At 42.3% G+C, this 18969-nt stretch overlaps 1 protein-coding gene across 12 annotated transcripts in view; it reads right to left on the reverse strand.

The window, feature by feature from the left end:
- Positions 1-1238: 1238 nt before the first annotated feature.
- The window catches only part of Tex9 (testis expressed 9), a 35826-nt gene continuing 18095 nt past the window's right edge, over positions 1239-18969 (reverse strand). For 10 of the 12 annotated variants that reach the window (XM_052713967.1, XM_052713977.1, XM_052714012.1 and 7 more), the window contains 3 exons: positions 14356-14490; positions 2437-2571; positions 1239-1442 (listed from right to left, as the gene is read on the reverse strand). In XM_052713967.1, coding sequence (XP_052569927.1) covers positions 1365-1442; positions 2437-2571; positions 14356-14490 — 348 coding nt within the window. In that variant the 3' untranslated portion in view covers positions 1239-1364. Of the gene's footprint in view, positions 1443-2436; positions 2572-14355; positions 14591-18969 lie in introns of those variants that run through there. The other 2 variants (XM_052713987.1, XM_052713994.1) reach the window with 2 other exon arrangements.

Here is an 18969-nt window from a genome sequence, read left to right on the forward strand (position 1 = left end):
GCGTTGTCTCTTAAACCGCTCCCCTTATTCTCCCATCCTTTCCATGTGCCAGCTTCTCCTGTGTTTACTGGTGAAGCTGTACTCCTCTTTCCTCTCCCGACCCCTCCATATTGCCCGTCTCCAGGGTGACAGATCCTTCTGGTGACAGTTGATGCTCTACCTCATTTTCATTTTGTTCACTGAATTTTCATTTTTAGAGAAAAAGCTCATTTGAATCATCAGACAGTTTGTATATGTTCATCACCTTGGAGTCAGTCACTGGCACCTTAGTTTATATGGTGCCATTTTTAAACCCTGTGAGTAGACATCACCGTCCATGCATTGAGAAAGCAGGCACTTACTCAGGCTTTGCAGCCTGGCTTTGGCCTAGAATGTCCAGGTGCTCTTGTCTCCGTCCCCATTCCCTGCAGCCAGTGCAGCACCAGCGTGCCTCAAGCCCAAGGTCCCCACAGCTAGTTCAGTGTGGACTACAATGCCATGGCCATCTTCACTGGTGCAGCACCCGGGATGGGGTTGGGAACTGGACGGCACACAGCTGAGGCCCGCCAGTCATGGAGGTTCTAAGTTCATATACAATGCAAGGCTGCTGCAGTCGGCCACAGTGATGTGGGCTGGAACTTCAGTCTGTCTTGCAGGAACCATGGGTTCCATTTTAGCACCAGGGCAGGCATATTTACTGGTCTAGGGCTAAGAGCTGGCTGGGTTTTACTGTCATGGCCCAGGGCTGGAGACCAATGAAGTCTCTTTGCCCTGTCTGTCCCTCTGTGTCTCTCTCTCTCTGCTGTGCTAGAGGAAGGGAAAACTGCCCTTGTCCTCCTCAATAAAGTTTCTTTTGCTGTCACTAGGTGCTGTCACTTCTCACCTAGCTGTTACCCCTCTTTTCAAGGTATCTCTGTGTGTCATGATTACTGAAAATGTGAACACAGGGCCCTCAAGACAGACATGAGTTCCGGCCTGTTTGAATGCTGTTAGAATGCAGCAGCCTTGACTAATAGGCAGACCTCAGTAGCCGAGGTGGGGAATCTCTGGGGTCTTGTCCTGCCGTCTTGCTCTGTCCTCTGTCAGGTCTGGTAGGTTGTAAAAAAGAATTAAGAGTCAAAATTTTGCTTCTTTTTTATTATTTTTTTATTTTTCAAGACAAAATCTTGTTTCTTTATGTTACAACTATTAAAGAAAAAGGAAGTAAAGCCAGTGTTACAGTCTGGCTTTACCTCAGAATGTCCTTCCAAACTGTTCAGTTCAGCAAGTCCATACCTGGACTTTTTATTTCACAAATATTTTCATTACTTATGAATGGTAAAGAAGCACTACGATTTCATGTTGAATAAACTGTCACAAACAAGCATCAAATTAAAATTGCTCCCTCATGAGCTGCCCCACTCAAGAGCTTTCATGAACTCCTCCTCACTGAAAGACAGCATCTTCGCAGCTTCAATATGCATCTGTTAAAAACATCAATAATGTCTGATTCAGAGGAAGCCACACCACAGGAAATTTGTGTTAACATGCTATCAGTAAACAAGCCCCATTGTTGGAACACATACTCTAATTATGCAAGTATATTTTTGTTTTTGTTTCTTTGTTTTGTTTTGGTTTTTCGAGACAGGGTTTCTCTGTATAACAGCCCTGGCTGTCCTGGAACTCACTCTGTAGACCAGGCTGTCCTGGAACTCACAGAGATCCACCTGCCTCTGCCTCCCGAGTGCTGGGATTACAGGCGTGCTCCACCATACCCAGCGCAAGTGTAACATTTTAAATGGGCATTACACTCAAGACCAAACTACTATTGAAAGAATAATTCAATTACTATTTTATCTGATCTTTTTTTTAAAGGTTTATTTATTTATTATGTATACAGTGTTCTGCCTGCAGGCCAGAAGAGGGCACCAGATCTCATTATAGACGGTTGTAAGCCACCATGTGGTTGCTGGGAATTGAACTCAGGACCTCTAGAAGATCAGCCAGTGCTCTTAACCTCTGAGCCATCTCTCCAGCCCCAATTATCTGATCTTTTGAAACAAGAAAGTGAGAGAACTGTGTCAATTGTCTTTTGTCATGTTTCAAGAAAGGTACAATGTGGCTTGGAATTACTGTTCAAAGTTTGAAGAGGGAAATGATCCACTAAAATGAGTCATTCTCATGTATGATACTTTCTGTACTTGGGAAGGACTGTATTTTTATACACACACACACACACACACACACACACACATATATATATATACATGCACACATAAATATATATAAATTTAATATATTAAAATACATTTTTAAACCAGTGCAGCTCACTATGTATTACGCATGTGTGACTTTATATGTATATAGTGCATCTTTAGGTACAATTTTGTGTGTAACATTGCAAAGGAAGTAAAGGCCTATACTCTATAGTGGGAAGGTCTGTAGCATATCTGATACAGCTTCTGTTGTTAGACTCACCTTCTGCCTTTTCAAAATGTCAATTAACTTCAATTGTTTCTTGAATCCTATCATTAATTCTCCTTTTTGTCTTTCTAGCCTCTTGTTTTCTGATTTTAACACTTCTATTTTTTGGTGGTCTTCATTTGCAATATCCTACAAAAGAAAAAAATTAGTTGAAATATAAGATTGTTCTTTACTAAATAACTTAATCACAGCTCCCTTATTAAAAGATTTTTCGGGCCGGGCGGTGGTGGCGCACGCCTTTAATCCCAGCACTCGGGAGGCAGAGCCAGGAGGATCTCTGTGAGTTCGAGGCCAGCCTGGTCTCCAAAGCGAGTTCCAGGAAAGGCGCAAAGCTACACAGAGAAACCCTGTCTCGAAAAAAACCAAAAAAAAAAAAAAAAAAAAAAATTTTCGGGCTGGAGAGATGCTCAGTGGTTAAGAGCACTTCACTGTTCTTCCAGAGGTCCTGAGTTCAATTCCCAGCAACCACATGGTGGCTCACAACCATCTGTAAATGAGATCAGATTCCTTCTTCTGGTGTATACATAAAATACATGAATAAATAAATCTTTAAAAAAAGATTTTTCAAAATGTATTAAAAAATAACTGAATTCTAAGAAATCTAAACTTGACAGAACTTAAAATACATAAGGATTTTTAGTAGCAGAATCTGCATGTGATCTGATCCTTTGAGGTAAGTGCTGCATATTAAACCGGCTTTCTGACAGGACTTTCCAGTGTATGGTGTACAGTGGAGTCCTAAGGGACTGAAGACAGAGATCAGAACTGACACAATACTGCAGACTTCCAGATGGGAAATCCAAGAGCGAGCCTCAAAATCTGCACACACACTTTCCTTAAACTACCAGCAGACAAAGTCTAAGAGTGATGTTATCAATATGGCCACTTAGGAAGCTCCAGGCCCATCTTCTAGCACTCAAACAGCATAGACAGAGTCACTTGGTGAACTCTAGAAACCAAGGAGGCAGCAAGAGTGTTGTTACCCATCAAGCAAAAGCCACACTCCACCAAGTAGCAACTCCATGGGTACAATCCCCAGTACCCCAGATGAGTGAGTGCTGTAGATCTGAGCAAAGGGTGGCATCAGCAGAAGAGACAGATGTAAAGGGTGTAGTTTGCAAATAATGAGGTTAATTTACCGCTTCAAATGGATTCCTTTAACTTTATGGCTAGATCATAAAGCATACCAGTGATAAAATAGCTATAGAACATAAATGAGAGACGAAGGAAAACTAAAGGACGTGAGACAAAAACAAGACATACTGAAAACAGCAAAATGTCAGTGAGAAGTCTGTCCTTATCAGTAATTAACTACAGGGGCTAAGCAACTGAAAATGTGCGAGTTGGAAAAGATGGATTAAAATAGAACATGATCCAACTATATTCTGCCCGTAGGTAACTAATTTTAGCTCTACAGACACGTACAGTGGATGGAAGAAGATCATCCACAGAAACAGTGGCCAAAATGTGCCTGTTTTTGTCTGTTGTTTGTAGAGCCCTCCCCAGTCAGAATTATGAAGAGGCAATAACATTCCATAATGGCAGAAGGGTCCATTCTCTAAGCTGTGACAGATGTCGCATGTGCATCAATTGTCAGCATGCCTAAACCTAAGATGCAAACACCAACAGGGAGATCCACAGGGAGAGGTCACCACAGTAAAAGTAGACGCTTCAGCATCTTTCTTTAGGTCATGCATAGTCACTAGACCGATCAATAAGGAAATGGGCTGCAAATGAACTGGAACCAAGCTACTCCTAATAATAACGGAATAGTTTTCTCAAATGCAACCAGGTCATTTTCCAGAACAAATCATGGTAGACCATAAATTTTTTTTAAGATTTATTTATTATGTATACAGTGTTCTGGTGTGGAGGGCACCAAATCTCATTATAGATGGTTGTGAGCTACCATGTGGTTGCTAGGAATTGAACTCAGGACCTCTGGAAGAGGTCTGAGCCATCTCTCTAGTCCCAGTAGACCATAGATCTTACCAGGTTCAAGAAGACTGAAACCATACAGTGTCTGTAACAGTGGACTGAAGGTAGATACGAAAGTATAAACTAAGCACACACTGAGTCGCTTCCCGGCACGGGAACAAATGCCCAGAACAACCTGAGGGAGGCTCGCATTCCTCAGCGTCAGCAGTTTCAGTCCACATGCTGCCCTGGGCCTGTGGAGTACAGTATGCAAGGTGAAAGCACACAGCAGAAGACAGCAGTGGACTTTAAAGAAGCTAGAAATAAAGAGAGGGAAGGGCTCAGTTCCCAATATTCCCTTCAAAAGCACACCCCCGGTGACCTGACGCCCTTCCACCAGGGACCATCTCCTAAAGGTTTTACCACCTCCCAGTAGTGTGGACACAGGACCAGGCAAGCCTTCAACATAAGCTTTCAGGGACATTCAAGAACCAAAATATAGGGGCTGGAGAGACAGCTCAGCAGTTATGAGCACTAGCTGCTCTCCCCTCCCTCCCCTGAGGTACTGAGTTCAATTCCCAGCAACCACATGGTGGCTCACAACCATCTGAAATGGGATCTGGTGCCCTCTTCTGGCCTGCAAGTGTATAGGGGGACAGAGCACTCACACATACAAAATACATAATTTAAAAAAAAAAAAAAACACCAAAATATAATAAATTCAAACTACCCAATTTTCAAAGAATATTAGAAAATCTCTTCAAGCACCAACATATACAGGAGAGAATATGACATTCCTATGTGGGATGGTCACAGCCATGACACATTGAAGAATGATCTCAAATCAACCTAACTCTTCATAGTAGGGAAAGAAAGAAACAGAAGCTGGCAGAAATAGAAATGATAAACATGAGAGCATACATAATCGAATTAATAGACCAGAGAAACAGAGATTACAAACAGTTTGCTCCTTGTGACTATCAACAAACCTTCAGGTACACCGGCAAAAAAAGAGGGCAAATTAAAGTGAGAGAGCCAGAAATCACAGAGTGGCCAGTGCAGCTGACTTTACAGGAATAAAAAGGACTGTGTGAGGAGAACACTGTATGACCTAGATGAAATTAATCCCTATAATCACAATTCACCAAAACTCAATAAATACAAATTTCAGAGAGTTAGGAGTTTGGATCACCAATAAAACTCCCAACAAAGAAAAGTAGAGAAGCAGATGGCTTCATTGATGAGTTCTATCACATCCTTAAGTAACTGACACCATTCACTCACAAACACCCAGAACTGAAAAAGACTATTTTCCATTAGTGTTTTGTTACAACAAAATTCTTAAGGCTGGGTAACTCTGTAGAGAAAAGCTGTTTCATTTTTAGTTTAAAATACTTTTATATCAATTAGTTACACAATACCAAATAGCCAGGTCCTGAAAACATACCTACAAGTAACATTATACAGACTGAGAAGGTTTAGGAATATATATGTATAAGCATATATGCATGTAACAACAATTTAAAAAAGAGGCCGTGAATTTGAAAGAGCAAGAAGGGGTATATAGGAGGACTTGGAGGGAGGAAAGGGAAGGGAGAAATAATGTAATAATCTCATAAATTTTTTTAACTTTTATTTTTTAAATAAAAATATTCAAATGCCTGTGTATCCGCACCACATGTGTGCCTACTGCATGTGGAGGCCAGAAGAGGATGTCCTATTGCCCGGAACTGGAGCTGTGAAGAGTTGTGAGCCATCACATGGTGTTGGAAAACAAACCTAGAGCAACCAGTGCTCTAAACTGCTGGGTCATCTCTCCAGCCCCCCAAAGTGGTTTATTAACTCACAGTTATACAGATTCAAGGGCATGGAGCCAGCAACAGCCTAGCTCTGGTGACGGCCTCATAGCACACAGCACAACAGAGGCAGGAATGTGTTCAGAGAGAACCAGATAGACACGATGGTCTCTCAGTTCCTTCTGAGGGCACAGCCCCAAATGCCCTAAGGACCTCCCAGGTCACACCTCTTAAATGTTCCATACCACCTCCTAACACCACCAAGACTGGGACTCAGCTTCTAATGATACTCAAGCCACTGAAGAACAAAAGCAAGCTCTATCTAAGCAACATCTAAAGCCATTCTCAGGGAAACCAAAGCCAGACTTAAGGCATCACATGAAAACCTCAGCTCTGTATCACTGATGAAATCTGATGCAAAACAAAGTCAATAACACATCGCAAGGATTATAGATGACGACCAAGTGAATGAAATCTATTGCCAGAACAGAAGGATGGTTCAATACACAAAATTCAATGTTAATATGCTAATATTCCACATTCACAGAATAAAGGAGAAACACCGCATGATTATCTCTGATGATACTGAAAAAGTATCTGACGAGTCAGTATTTTTTTGTGAGAAAAATAAAGTATCAGATAGAAGAAAACTTCCCCCAGATACTAAAGGCCATACATGAAAAGTCACCAGCTCACAAACTGAGTGACTGAAAGCTTTCCCCATGGTCAGGATCAAGATAAAGGCACAGGCTTTTGTCACTTCGGTAGCACACAGTACTGGACCCTGTAGCCCAAGCAACTGGGACAGAACATTGACACCCACACTGGAGAGGAAGAAAATCCCTCATAGATGACAAGACCTCAGACGTGGGAATCCCTAAGGATTTCTAAGAAAATCAGGATAACCAAGAACTGGATTCAGCAAAGCTGCAGCCTACAAAAGCAACAGATAAGAGTCTTCTACAGACGAACAGGGAGCACCTCAGAAACTACTAAGAAAACGATTCCACTGTGACAGCACAACGAATGAGTAAATGAATACATGAAAAAATAATGCTTCCTGACATCAAATCGTAATATTCTAGAATAATCAGAACAGTGTATCACTGGTGCACACACACACACACACACACACACTCGCACGGGGGTAGGTTGCACAGTTTCCTAGCACCATTTTTCAAGAGGTGTCCTTTCCTGATTTTTTAACACCTGTGTAAGAAAAAAACCATTTGATCATGTATGTGAGGGTTTCTTTCTGAGGTCCATGACATTTACTTGTATTTATTTTCCTTTTTTTAAAGTTTTATTTATGTGTATGAATGTATTGCCTGCATGTAGGTAGTCTGTGCACCTCATACAGAAGAAGGTGTCAGATCCCCTGAACTGGAGTTACAGCTGGCTGTAAGCTGCCATGTGGGTGCTGGAAACAGAATCTGGGTCCTCTGCAAAGACAGCAAGTGCTCCAGATGCACACGTGTGTGTGTGTGTGTGTGTGTGTGTGTGTGTGTGTGTGTGTGTGTGCATGTGCGCACGCGTATAAATGGACTTGAGTAAAAGGGCTGAAACTAAAAAACTTCATGACACTGGATTTAGCAAAGATTTACTGGACGGCCCAGAAGCACAGACAACAGAGGAAAAGTAAACTGGACTGTATCAAACAGAGGACACAAAATGGTGAAAAGGCAGTCTGCTGAGTGGGAGAGTATTTGCAAGCCATACATCTGCACAAGGCTTAACGTCCAGAATACACAATACAATGTAAAATTTAACAAGGAACTTGACTGGACATTTCTCTAAAGAAGAGGACAGACAAATGGTTACTAAATACAAGATGCTGAACACATTACTTACAATTAGAGATGTGCAAATTAAAACCTCAACAAAACAAACCATTAGGATGACTGGTATCAATAAAAATCAAAACAACAAATGTTGATGATATGGTAACACTTGGTCCTTTCCACATTGCAAGTGGATATGTAAAGTGATACAGCTGCCATGGAAACCAAACTGAAGAGCATCACCTCTGATCCTGCATTTCCACTTCAGAATACATACCCCAAACAAAAGCAAGACCTCATTCAGATCTGGGCTTCTCCATCCCCAGGGGCACTCCTGAGAGTAGCCAACAGTACAAAATCCAAGCATCCTCCAGGAGATGAACAAGCACACAGTGGCATGGAAATATGATGGGTTGTTATTGAGCCTTCACAGGAATCAAATTTGAAAAGATGGAACAACCCTGAGAATATTGTATTGAACTAAATAAGCCAATCAAAAAGATAAATATGTGATTCTGCTCATAGAAGTAAGGGACCTACAGAAGTCAGATTAACAGAGTCAGAAATAGAATGGTGCTGCCAGGGCCTGGAATGTGGGGCTACTAAGTTTCCTTTCTCCATGATGAAAAGTGTGAAGACTGATTCCAAAACCATAATAATCATTTTATACTTAAAAATGTTTAAGAAGGCAAATTTTGCTGGGCAGCGGTGGCACAGCACTCGGGAGACAGAGGCAGGCGGATCTCTGTGAGTTCGAGGCCAGCCTGGCCTACAGAGCGAGATCCAGGACAGGCACCAAAACTACACAGAGAAACCCTGACTCAGAAAAGAAAAGAAAAGAAAAGAAAAGAAAAGAAAAGACAAGACGGTAAATTTTACATGTGCTTTACCATAAAAATTAATGCAGTCGTAAAGAGCATAAGATAACTGCTTATGGTTTGTAGGTTATCTCTGAACTTCTGTGTTACCTGAATATAGTTAAAGATGTGTAATAAATACTGAATACACACAAAGAAGTGAAAACGAGCCAGTGAAAGGAACACAGTTGTTGATAACAGACAAGCTGTCCTAGAAATGATATTAAATGTCGTATAAGCACTCTCAATTAAAAAGAGATTGCTGGGGCTGGAGAGATGGCTCAGAGGTTAAGAGCACTGTCTGCTCTTCCAGAGGTCCTGAGTTCAATTCCCAGCAACCACATGGTGGCTCATAACCACCCACAATTAGATCTGGTGCCCTCTTCTGGCCTGCAAAGACACATGCAGGCAGGACACTGTATACATAATAAATAAAATAAATCTTTAAAAAAAAAAAAAAAAAAAAAAAAAAAAAAAAAAAAAAAAAAAAAAAAAGAGATTGCTAGGCTGGATCATAAAAAGTCAAGCTCGGCTACATCGTCTACAAGACGTAACGCAGTAAAGTAGGACAAGAACAGAAGACAGGCAGTGGTAACAGTAACTGAGCAGAGCTCAAGCTTCTTTAATACCAAGGTTATATCAGGGCGCAGGCTACAGCCAGGAATAACACAGTCACTTTCCAAGTGGCCAATTCATCAAGAAGACACAACACCGCTGAATGTTCTGTCTAGTAACAGCATTGACAAACAGGATGCAGATGTGGATAAAGCTGCAGAGGAAACAGACAGATCCAGTTTCATTTATACTCCTTTATTCGTTGATAAAAATACACAGAAAATATGTGAAGTGCCAAACACATGAGCAACTGTCAAGTGACTTGACATGGCTGACAACTGAGGACTTCTCCATCAACAAAGGCAGAAGGTGCTGGAATGTTTACCATCTTAAGCCGTATTGGGATCATAAAACAAGCCTGCACCAAGCTAAAAAGATCCAAACATATCACGTATGCCGTAGCCATGATGGGATTAACTTGAAACCCTTAAGAAAGGTATCTGGGGGGTACCCTAATATGTGGAAACAGAGTATCAAACTTCTAACCAAAGTATGGGTCCAAGGAGAAAACAGAAGGGAAACTGGTGTTTTAAATAGAATGATGAAAAGTTTAAAAATAATCAAAATCAAAATTTGTGGGAATTAATCAACAGAATACACACTGTAAAATTCTCAGGTTAAGTTCTTGAGACAGAAGGAGAGATTTCAATGCAGCAGTTCCCATGTCCATATAAAAACTAGCAAAAGAAAAAAATTTAAAAAAAGAAACTGAACCCAACACAGAGACTGAAGGAACTAAAAAGAGCAGATTGGATATCACTTAAAGAAATACTTTTTATAACTACAGGAAATGGAGTTGGAGAAATTGCTCAGAGGTTAAGAACTCTTGCTACTCTTGCAGAGGACCTGCAAGCTCCCATATGTCAGCCCACAGTCACCTATAACTCCAGGCCCATGGGATCTGAAACCCTTTTCTGGTCTCCTGGTCTCCATGGGCACCTGTACACACATGGGGTGTATGTGTGTGTACTCAGGGGAACATACATAAAATAAGTAACTTTAATTTTTCTCACATCTAGCCATCTGATGTCTGAAAAGGGATTCATATCTAGAATCCATAAAGAACTCAAAAGTTTAAAGACCAAAACCTCAAATCATATAATTAATAAATTGGTCAAATTAACTGAACAGACAAATCTCAAAAGAAGCAATACAAATGCAACATATATAAGAAAAAGTCAGTCAACCGGGGAAACGCAAATGAAAACTCTACTGAGATCCATGTCAGCAGTCAGAATGGCCACCGTCAAGACAGCGCTGAGAAGGACGTGGGGAGAGAGGCCTTACTCACTAGCTGGTGGGAATGTAAACTCGGAAGTCAATAGGAGGGTTTCTAAAAAATGAAAATAGAATTACCATGTAACCCAGATGTACCACCCTGGGGATATCTTAAGTCAGCATGCCAAAGAGATCCTTGCACATCCATGTTAATGCAGAATGGTTCACGATTGCCAGGTTCCAGAACCTCCAGAGAGACCCGTTAACAGATGTGTGGATAAAGGAAACACGGAGTATGGTATAGAAGAATGAGACCATGTCATTTGCAGGAAAATGGACACAACTGGAGGTCATCGCAGGAAGTGAACCAAGCCAGATTCAGATAGGAATGCTTGTTTCCTCTCATGCAGTCCAGATTGACACATAAATCTACATGACATTAAAGCAAAGGGGAAGTTGCTTGAAGGGAAGAAGAGGAGGAAGAGGGAGGGCAGTAGGAAGGTGACTAAGTAAACTATGTATGATACATGTGAAAATACATAGTGAAGCATCATTTTGTGTGCTACTAAGAAAGAACACATCACCTGAACATGGTAACTCAAGCCTCAATCCCAAGCTGTAATTGTCAGAACTCAACCACATTTTACATCAGGCATGTACAGGTTTATTATATCATATACTGGTTATGTCTTCATAGTGTATGTGTGTGTATTTATATATATAAATATATACATACATATATATTTAAAACAGGCCAAAAATTGCTGTGTGTGGTAGCACACACCTTTAGTCCTAGAACTCAGGAGGCAGAGGCTGGTGGATCTCTTGTGAGTTTGAGGCCAGCCTGGTCTACAAAGAGAGTTCCAGGCAGCCAGGGCTGTTACATAGAGAAACCCTGTCTTGAAAAACAAAACAAAACAAACAAAAAAGTAGGCCAAAAATTGTAGGACATATGGAGAGTATCACTTTAAGGACAGGTGTAGCTTTAAAGGCTTCAGAAAACAAAGTTCAAAATCAGTGATCTAAGGTTCAACTTCAGCCAGAGACAAAAGAGCAAATTAAAACCCAAACAAGAAATCCCAAGGGAAAGGGAGTTGTCAGGGAAACAGAAAACAGACTGAAGTAAAATCAAAAGCTGATTCTTCGACAAAGGGGACTGATAGATAACTCACTGATAAGAGGCGTGGAGGGAAAAACCCAGCACAGCTCAGTCCTGACTCCCTGCACAGTGCAAGGATCCAGTGCCAAGCGTCCACCCTGGGAGTCCACCTGTGTTGAACTCAGGAAAGGAAGTCGGTGCAGCTGCACCTCTGGGAAGGGCCTAGACAGGACACAAGGATCTCTCTGAGCAGTGAGAATGTTCTAGATGGGAACTGAGCTGTGGTCATGGGAAAGTCGAAGAGCCCAGACTCAAGCTATACACATACAGTCTTTACTTTATCATATTTAAATGACCTCATTTAAAAGTTCAGTCAACTCTGTGTTTCCCTCCGAGTCTACACTTCACATACATTCACTCCACTTCCTCATCTCACTCCTTTTTAATCCAATCCCATACAGAATTCAGCCTCCTCACCACCCCGCAGAAACATTTCTAAGGTGATCTGCTGTTCACTTAGCACACATGCTCAGTTCTCACAGAGCTGCACCTTATCAACACTCACCAGCAGTGGCCTCTCCAACACACCCTCGCTTCTCTCCCTCTTACTCATCTGCTCTGTGCAGACTTTGATTGTTTGTTTTTTTGTTTGTTTCTCGAGACAGGATTTCTCTGTGTAGCCCTGGCTGTCCTGGATCTCACTCTGTAGACCAGGCTGGCCTCGAACTCAGAGATCCCCCTGGCTCTGCCTCCCGAGTGCTGGGATCAAAGGCGTGCACCGCCACCATTGGCTACCAAGCCTTTACTACTTGAATTTTCAATACTGCTGGATAGAATGAATGCCACGTGTTGCCAAGAAAATAGTTTTCCTTTCTATTTTTCTAATGTGTGTGGCAAACCAGACATCAGATCAACAACCAGAACAGCAAATCCCGATACACAGTTACTCTTCCTTTTACTTTCTTGAGTCTTAACAACATGCTGAGTGTTGGTGTGTGAAGATGACTTATTTCAGTTAGGTCATCGTTGATGGCCTTTAAACATGGGACAGCTGGCCATGCAGCATAAGGTGCCTCAGATGGAATCATTAAAATGCTGTAGTTAAGGTGTCACGTGTTGGCTTCTGCTAATCGTTTCAGAGGACTAGTCAAGGTCTCTGTTTCCACCAGTGTTACCGAGAAAATTCCGAATGTACCATCAGTTATGAAATCAGGTGGTTCCTAAGTCATTGTTAAGATACTAAATGTTGTCATAAGGAAGCCCTCCCATCAGGCTGATACAGAACTAATTTTACAGAACATATGAAAGGTTCTCACATCAATATTCACCTCCATTCACTCCACAGATACTCAAGGCATCAACTGAACACTGTGCTGACACCGGAGGTATGGGAGTGGTCGCTACACATCTGTAACAGGTGTTACCACCAACAGTGAGACTGATTTTCAGGCCTCACCTTGACTACTGAGGAGACTAGCTCTAAGGCTAGTAGGGCCCAGTGGTCTGTACTTAACAAAGCCTCCCAGTGCTCAAGGCTCAGAACTGTGGCCCTGTAATACAACCCCTCCCTACGCATAGCAGAAGCCTGAGGTTCAGAGAAGAAGGTAGCAGGGGACATACAAAAGATGCTTATTTTTCATCACTATCCACAGGGTTCAGGAAGAATCTGACATATAACAAAGGCCCCTCTAAAGATTATGTGAAGAAATGAGTGAATACTCCAGTCACCCAATTATAACAGTCAAAACGAAATCCTAATTAGTGGAAGATGTACCTATCATTAAAATTTTTATTCTGAAAAGAGAGCATTCATCATGACACAAGAAAAAACATTTTTTGGTTTTTTGAGACAGGGTTTCTTTGTGTAGCCCTGGCTGTCCTGGAACTCACTCTGTAGACCAGGTTGGCCTTGAACTCAGGGATCCACCAGCCTCTGCCTCCTGAGTGCTGGGGTTAGAGGTGTGAGCCACTACCACTCAGCACATGAGAAATTTTAATTTCAAAAGAGGCAGTAGGTGTCTTCCGGGCTGGTGAGATGGCTCAGTGAGTAAAGACAACAGGTGAGCTTCCCACCTGAGTTAGATCCCCACTGCACATAAAGGTGGAAAGAGACAACCAGCTCCATGATGCTGACCTTTGACCTCCACAGGAGCACCACGGCATGTGTGCCCCACCCACCCCACAAGGAGTCGATAAACGTGGTTTCCAATGCTTGCAGGGGAGGGGATTCCCAGGGGTGAGCACACTGCAGTTATTCAGGTTTGTGTGGGATAATGCTCTTGTAGTCTGTAAAGATTTGTTACTCCTATTGGTTTAATAAAACGCTGATTGGCCAGTAGCCAGGCAGGAAGTGTAGGCAGGTTGAGCAGACTAGGAGAAGGTGGGAAGAGGAAAGGAGAGATGGAGTCGCCAGCCAGATGCAGAGGAGGTAAGATGAGAATGTTGGACTGAGAAAAGGTACCAAGCCCCATGGGTAAACATAGATAAGAATTCTGGGTTAATTTAAGCGTAAGAGCTAGTTAGTTATAAACCTGAGCAATAGGCCAAGCAGTTTATAATTAATATAAGTCTCTGTGTGATTATTTGAGACTGAAGGGCTGCAGGACCAGGCGGGACAGAGGTTTGCATACCTTGTTACTCTGCCTCAGTTTACTCAGCTCCACCTTATACTTTTCTGCTTCCTCTAGAGCTCGGTTCAGGCGGACTTCTGTGGCACTTTGACTTGTGGCAGCCTGCTTCTGTAATCTTCTTTTGTTTTCTAATTCCTGTGCAGGTAAAACACACGGAGTCCTGAAATATCATCAGCTCCCTCTTACAGTCCACACTTTTGCCATTTCCGTGCTTCTTGCTGTGACTCACACGGGGCTGCAGGCCAAGCATCAAAAGACACAGTTCTCCAGGATTCTCACCCAAAACTGCTATTAGAAAAAGACACCTAAAAATGTAGTTGTGAATGCTTTTGAAATTTCTTATTTTTATCCTTTAGTTTTGGTTTTGGTTTTTTTTTTTTTTGGGGGGGGTTGTCTGCATGTATTATGTCTCTGCACCACTTGTGTGGTTGGTGCCTTCAGAGCCCAGAAGAGGCCATCAGATCCCCTGGAGCTGGAGTTACAGGGGGTTGTGAGCTACTACTATGTGGGTGCTGGGAATTGAACCTGGGTCCTCTGGAAGAGCAGCCAGTGTTCTTAACCACTGAGCCATCTCTCTAGCCACAATGAATGTTGCTCTTTTGTTTAGTATTTTCTGCCTTGTGTTGATTCAAAACACTGTGTAATTATTCTCCATACTTATTTTAGGAGCAAATGTTTTAAAACTGAGCTGTTGTGGAGACAAGACCTTGCTGTATGTGTAGCCCAGGCTGGGCTGACACTCTCAACCCTACTGTGTTTCCCTCCTGAGTGCTGAGTTCATAGGCATAGGCCTCCAAGTCCAGTTCACGCAAGGTCTTCTGGAAACCTCCCAAAGCCCTTGTAAGACATCACCTGCCCATGAATCCTGCTCCTGTAGAGAACTGACGAAGAAACAAAGGATAGACAGAGGCTCTACATTGGCCCACTGGGAATTAGCCAACCTGAGCAGAAATAAATCTTGCAAAATATGGGGGCCTTGTATTTGTGCAAATATTCTACAATATTCTGCTGCTGAAAGTGGACAGTTAACATTTGAAGAAACAATAATCCATCTCATGATCTGTAAACTCTGTGGTAACCGGCCCCTCCCCTGCCACACGTGCTCTACCAGGGGCTTCACCAGCACTGCTGGTATCTCTCCCTGGACATGGGGTCTTCCGCCTCCAGTCCCCAGTTACCTAATCAGCACCTACTCCTGGTGCCCAGACTCTGCCTTCTTGGTATTGTCCTCGTCCTCTCCTGACATGGGCTGGACTTGGTATCTTTTGCTTCAGGGCTTCTAGAGCATCCTGATACAGGCTAGCACACCGTCTGCTGCGGGTACTGAAACCACTGACTTGCTTGTTTCTCCCACTGAAACGTAAACTTTTAAAGTTATCCACTGTTTTCGTTTCAATGTCCCAGCATCGCAGCTGCATGGGAAAGGCACCAAAACTACCTTTATAAAGGCTGGAGAGATGGATCAGTGGTCACAGCATCTGCTGCTCTTGCAGAGGAACCAAGTTTGGTTCCCAACACCTGTGTTGGGACTCACAACTACCTGGAACTCTAGTTCCAGGAATCTGATGCCCTTTTCTGACCTTGGACACCACATGCACATGGTGCACATACAGGTAAGCAGGCATTCGCATACACATAAACAATTAAAAATTAAAAATGACTCGGGCTTGTCTTATAATATTGAATGCCTCCCTTGTATCCCATACAACACACAGCCTGGCTGGCCCAGAGCCCCCAAAGAGCACTCAGAAAACCCAGTAATCACTGGGGAGCTAGAGCTGTCTTTAATGCGACACTTGTCTTTTTAAATATTTCTTCGTTGGCTAGATCACATCATCTTTGAAACTCATCTCTGTGGTTTTGAGTAATTAAAGGGAAAAACAAAACAAAACACATGCTGCTCCTTATGTAGGTCTCTAAACAAATCAAGCTGCGCCTGGTGGCCATCTGCCGTCACAGTTTGCCGCACAGCTTTGTGGGAGGCAGCTACGAGGGGAGCATGTGGGCTCTCTCACTGCTCACATGGGAAAGGCAAAAGAGGCCTACTGGGTTTCAAACCCGCAGAGCTCACCGCCTCACCCCAGCCTCGATAAGGAGGATGCAATGAACCTTTGCCCTCCTCTTCTGCTGGGGACTTTGTAACTTCCTCCTCAGAAAGCTGAAAACCATTGTTTGCCTCCTCCTTGAGAGCATGAAAAGGACAACAAGGAGAGGAACAGCAGAGAAACAAACGAAGCTTCTCCACAAGTAAATCCACTAGAGGAAGGGAAAGCCAACTTGGAAAACATTTGTTTTCAATCACACTGCTAACTTTGTTTTTTTTTGAGACACAGTCTCCTATGTAGACCAGGCTAGCCTCAAACTCATAGAGATACATCTACCTCTGTTTCCCAAGTGCTGAGATAAAAGGTTGGACCATCAAGCCTAACACTACATCCTGGTAACTTTTACAGCATGCAGAGAAGACACACTGCATCCTGGTAACTTTTACAGCATGCAGAGAAGACACACTGCATCCTGCAAACAGAAAAAGCTGCTGCTACCAAAACAAACAAATAAAAACAAACAACAACAACAAACTTCACATATTGCCCAACAAAACTTTTATGGAAAATCCCAAGTCTTCAATTTTGTTTTAAAAGTCTTGCACTGGGCCCCATAGTCAATGGCATGGTAATAAAATGGGGGGAAAAAATCAGTATTTCCCACAACATTATTACCTACATAAAAAAAATTTATTTCATACTACACACAAAATTAACTTGAAATGGATCACATATATATGATTCATATGATACTGATATACACATACTACATGAAATGCTTAGAAGAAAAATCGTCATGGCTTTGGAGCAGGCAAAAGTTTCTGGACAGAATGAAAAACCAGAAATTCCAGGAAAATAATAATATATAGAATTTACCAAAAACTTAAAACTTCTGCCTTTGGAAACACATGGTTTAAAAAAAAAAAAAAGAAGCAAAGTAAAATGACACAAGATGATACACAATCCCCAGGCTTCCAGTGAGGTGATTACATTGGACGCAGGAAGAGCCCCGAAGCCAGGTCTTGTCACACGTGCAGACAGACCACAGAGAAGCCCACGGCATGGCACGTGACAAGATCAGCAGCCAGGAGAAGGAAACGTGGCAATGCAAAGACACATGCTTCCTCTCTGAGCTGAGGCAGCGGTGGGGACAGACCACGTGTGGGGACACGGTCAGGACACTGGTGGAATTCCAGGTGGGACAAGCATTTTGGAACACAGGTTAATAGTTTCCCTACATGTATATTTTTTTTGTTTGACTTGGCTGTTTCTTTCTTTTTGGGGGGTGGGGCGGGTTTCGAGACAGGGTTTCTCTGTGTGGCCCTGGTAACAGAACTTGCTTTGTAGACCAGTCTGGCCTCGAACTCAGAGATCTGCCTGCCTCTACCTCCCAAGTGCCTCTCATCATGCCCGGCTTCTTTTTTTTTTTTTTTTTTTCATTTTTTCAGACAAATTCATTAGGCAGCCCTGGATGGCCTGGAACACACTGCAGGACTCGTGCCTCCCTCAAACTTCTGTTAACCCTCCTGACTTTACTTTCTGAGTAATGGGACTAACTAGAGGTACCACCATACCTGGCAGTTTCTTAAAAAGTTTTAACATGGACTTTTTCATAAAATCCAGAAATTCTGCTCATTGGTATTTATCCAACATCATGATAACAGATATGTACTCACAAAGACTTGTGTCCATGACAAATGGAAACACAGTGATATCATTTGTAATTAGTAATTTTAAAATGTGGTGTATTTGTGAATAAATACAGAGCAACAAACAAAAACATGTAATATGTAAAAACAAAAACAATAAAACTGCTCAACAAAAGTGACCAGACATAAAAAGTGCATTTATGATTATATCAATATGAAATTTTAGAGCATTATAAAACAAAACCAAAAAACCAGTGTGTAGTAGAAGAATGTGGCTCATCGTCTGCCTGGGACAGTGCCCAGGGGCTGGTGACGTACGGGAAAGAATGTAAAGGACACTGGCAGGGGACAGAAATTTTCTTTACATTAGCTGAATCGGTTGTTAATGTCGCGTCCATTGTATCCAGTGGATTAGCTTGTCAGAGGACAACATTGCTTAGATCAGTCCTTTGTGTGGGAACAAAGGCCATCTTTTCAGTGGTATGTGCCAGGCAAAACATACTACAGAAAGGAACGCTGAGCATGAATGGCTAAGCAAACTGCCAATAGTAAGGCAGTAGCAGGGCAGGAATCAAACATGTGTTTGACTCCAAAGTCTGTGCTCTCCACTTTGACAAACTAACTCACTAAACTAAAGTGTGTATTTAGAACAAATACATTTTACTGTTTTTAAAACATTCCTAAATCAAGTTGGTTTTCTGTTGTTTTGTTTTGTTTTTTGAGATAGGGTCTCTATATGTAGCCCTGGCTGTCCAGGAATTTGTTATGTAGAATAGACTGTCCTTGAATTCAGAGATCCACCTGCCTCTGAATCCCAAGTGCTGAGATTAAAGGCAGAGGTCATCACACCCAGCCAATAAAGATGATTTTTATTAAGTTTCTTTACTGCATGCGTGCAATTGTGTGTTTATATTAGGGGT

The sequence above is a fragment of the Peromyscus californicus genome, unplaced genomic scaffold (assembly GCF_007827085.1).
Source record: "Peromyscus californicus insignis strain IS unplaced genomic scaffold, ASM782708v3 Scaffold_11__1_contigs__length_118956290, whole genome shotgun sequence".
NCBI lineage: Eukaryota > Metazoa > Chordata > Mammalia > Rodentia > Cricetidae > Peromyscus > Peromyscus californicus.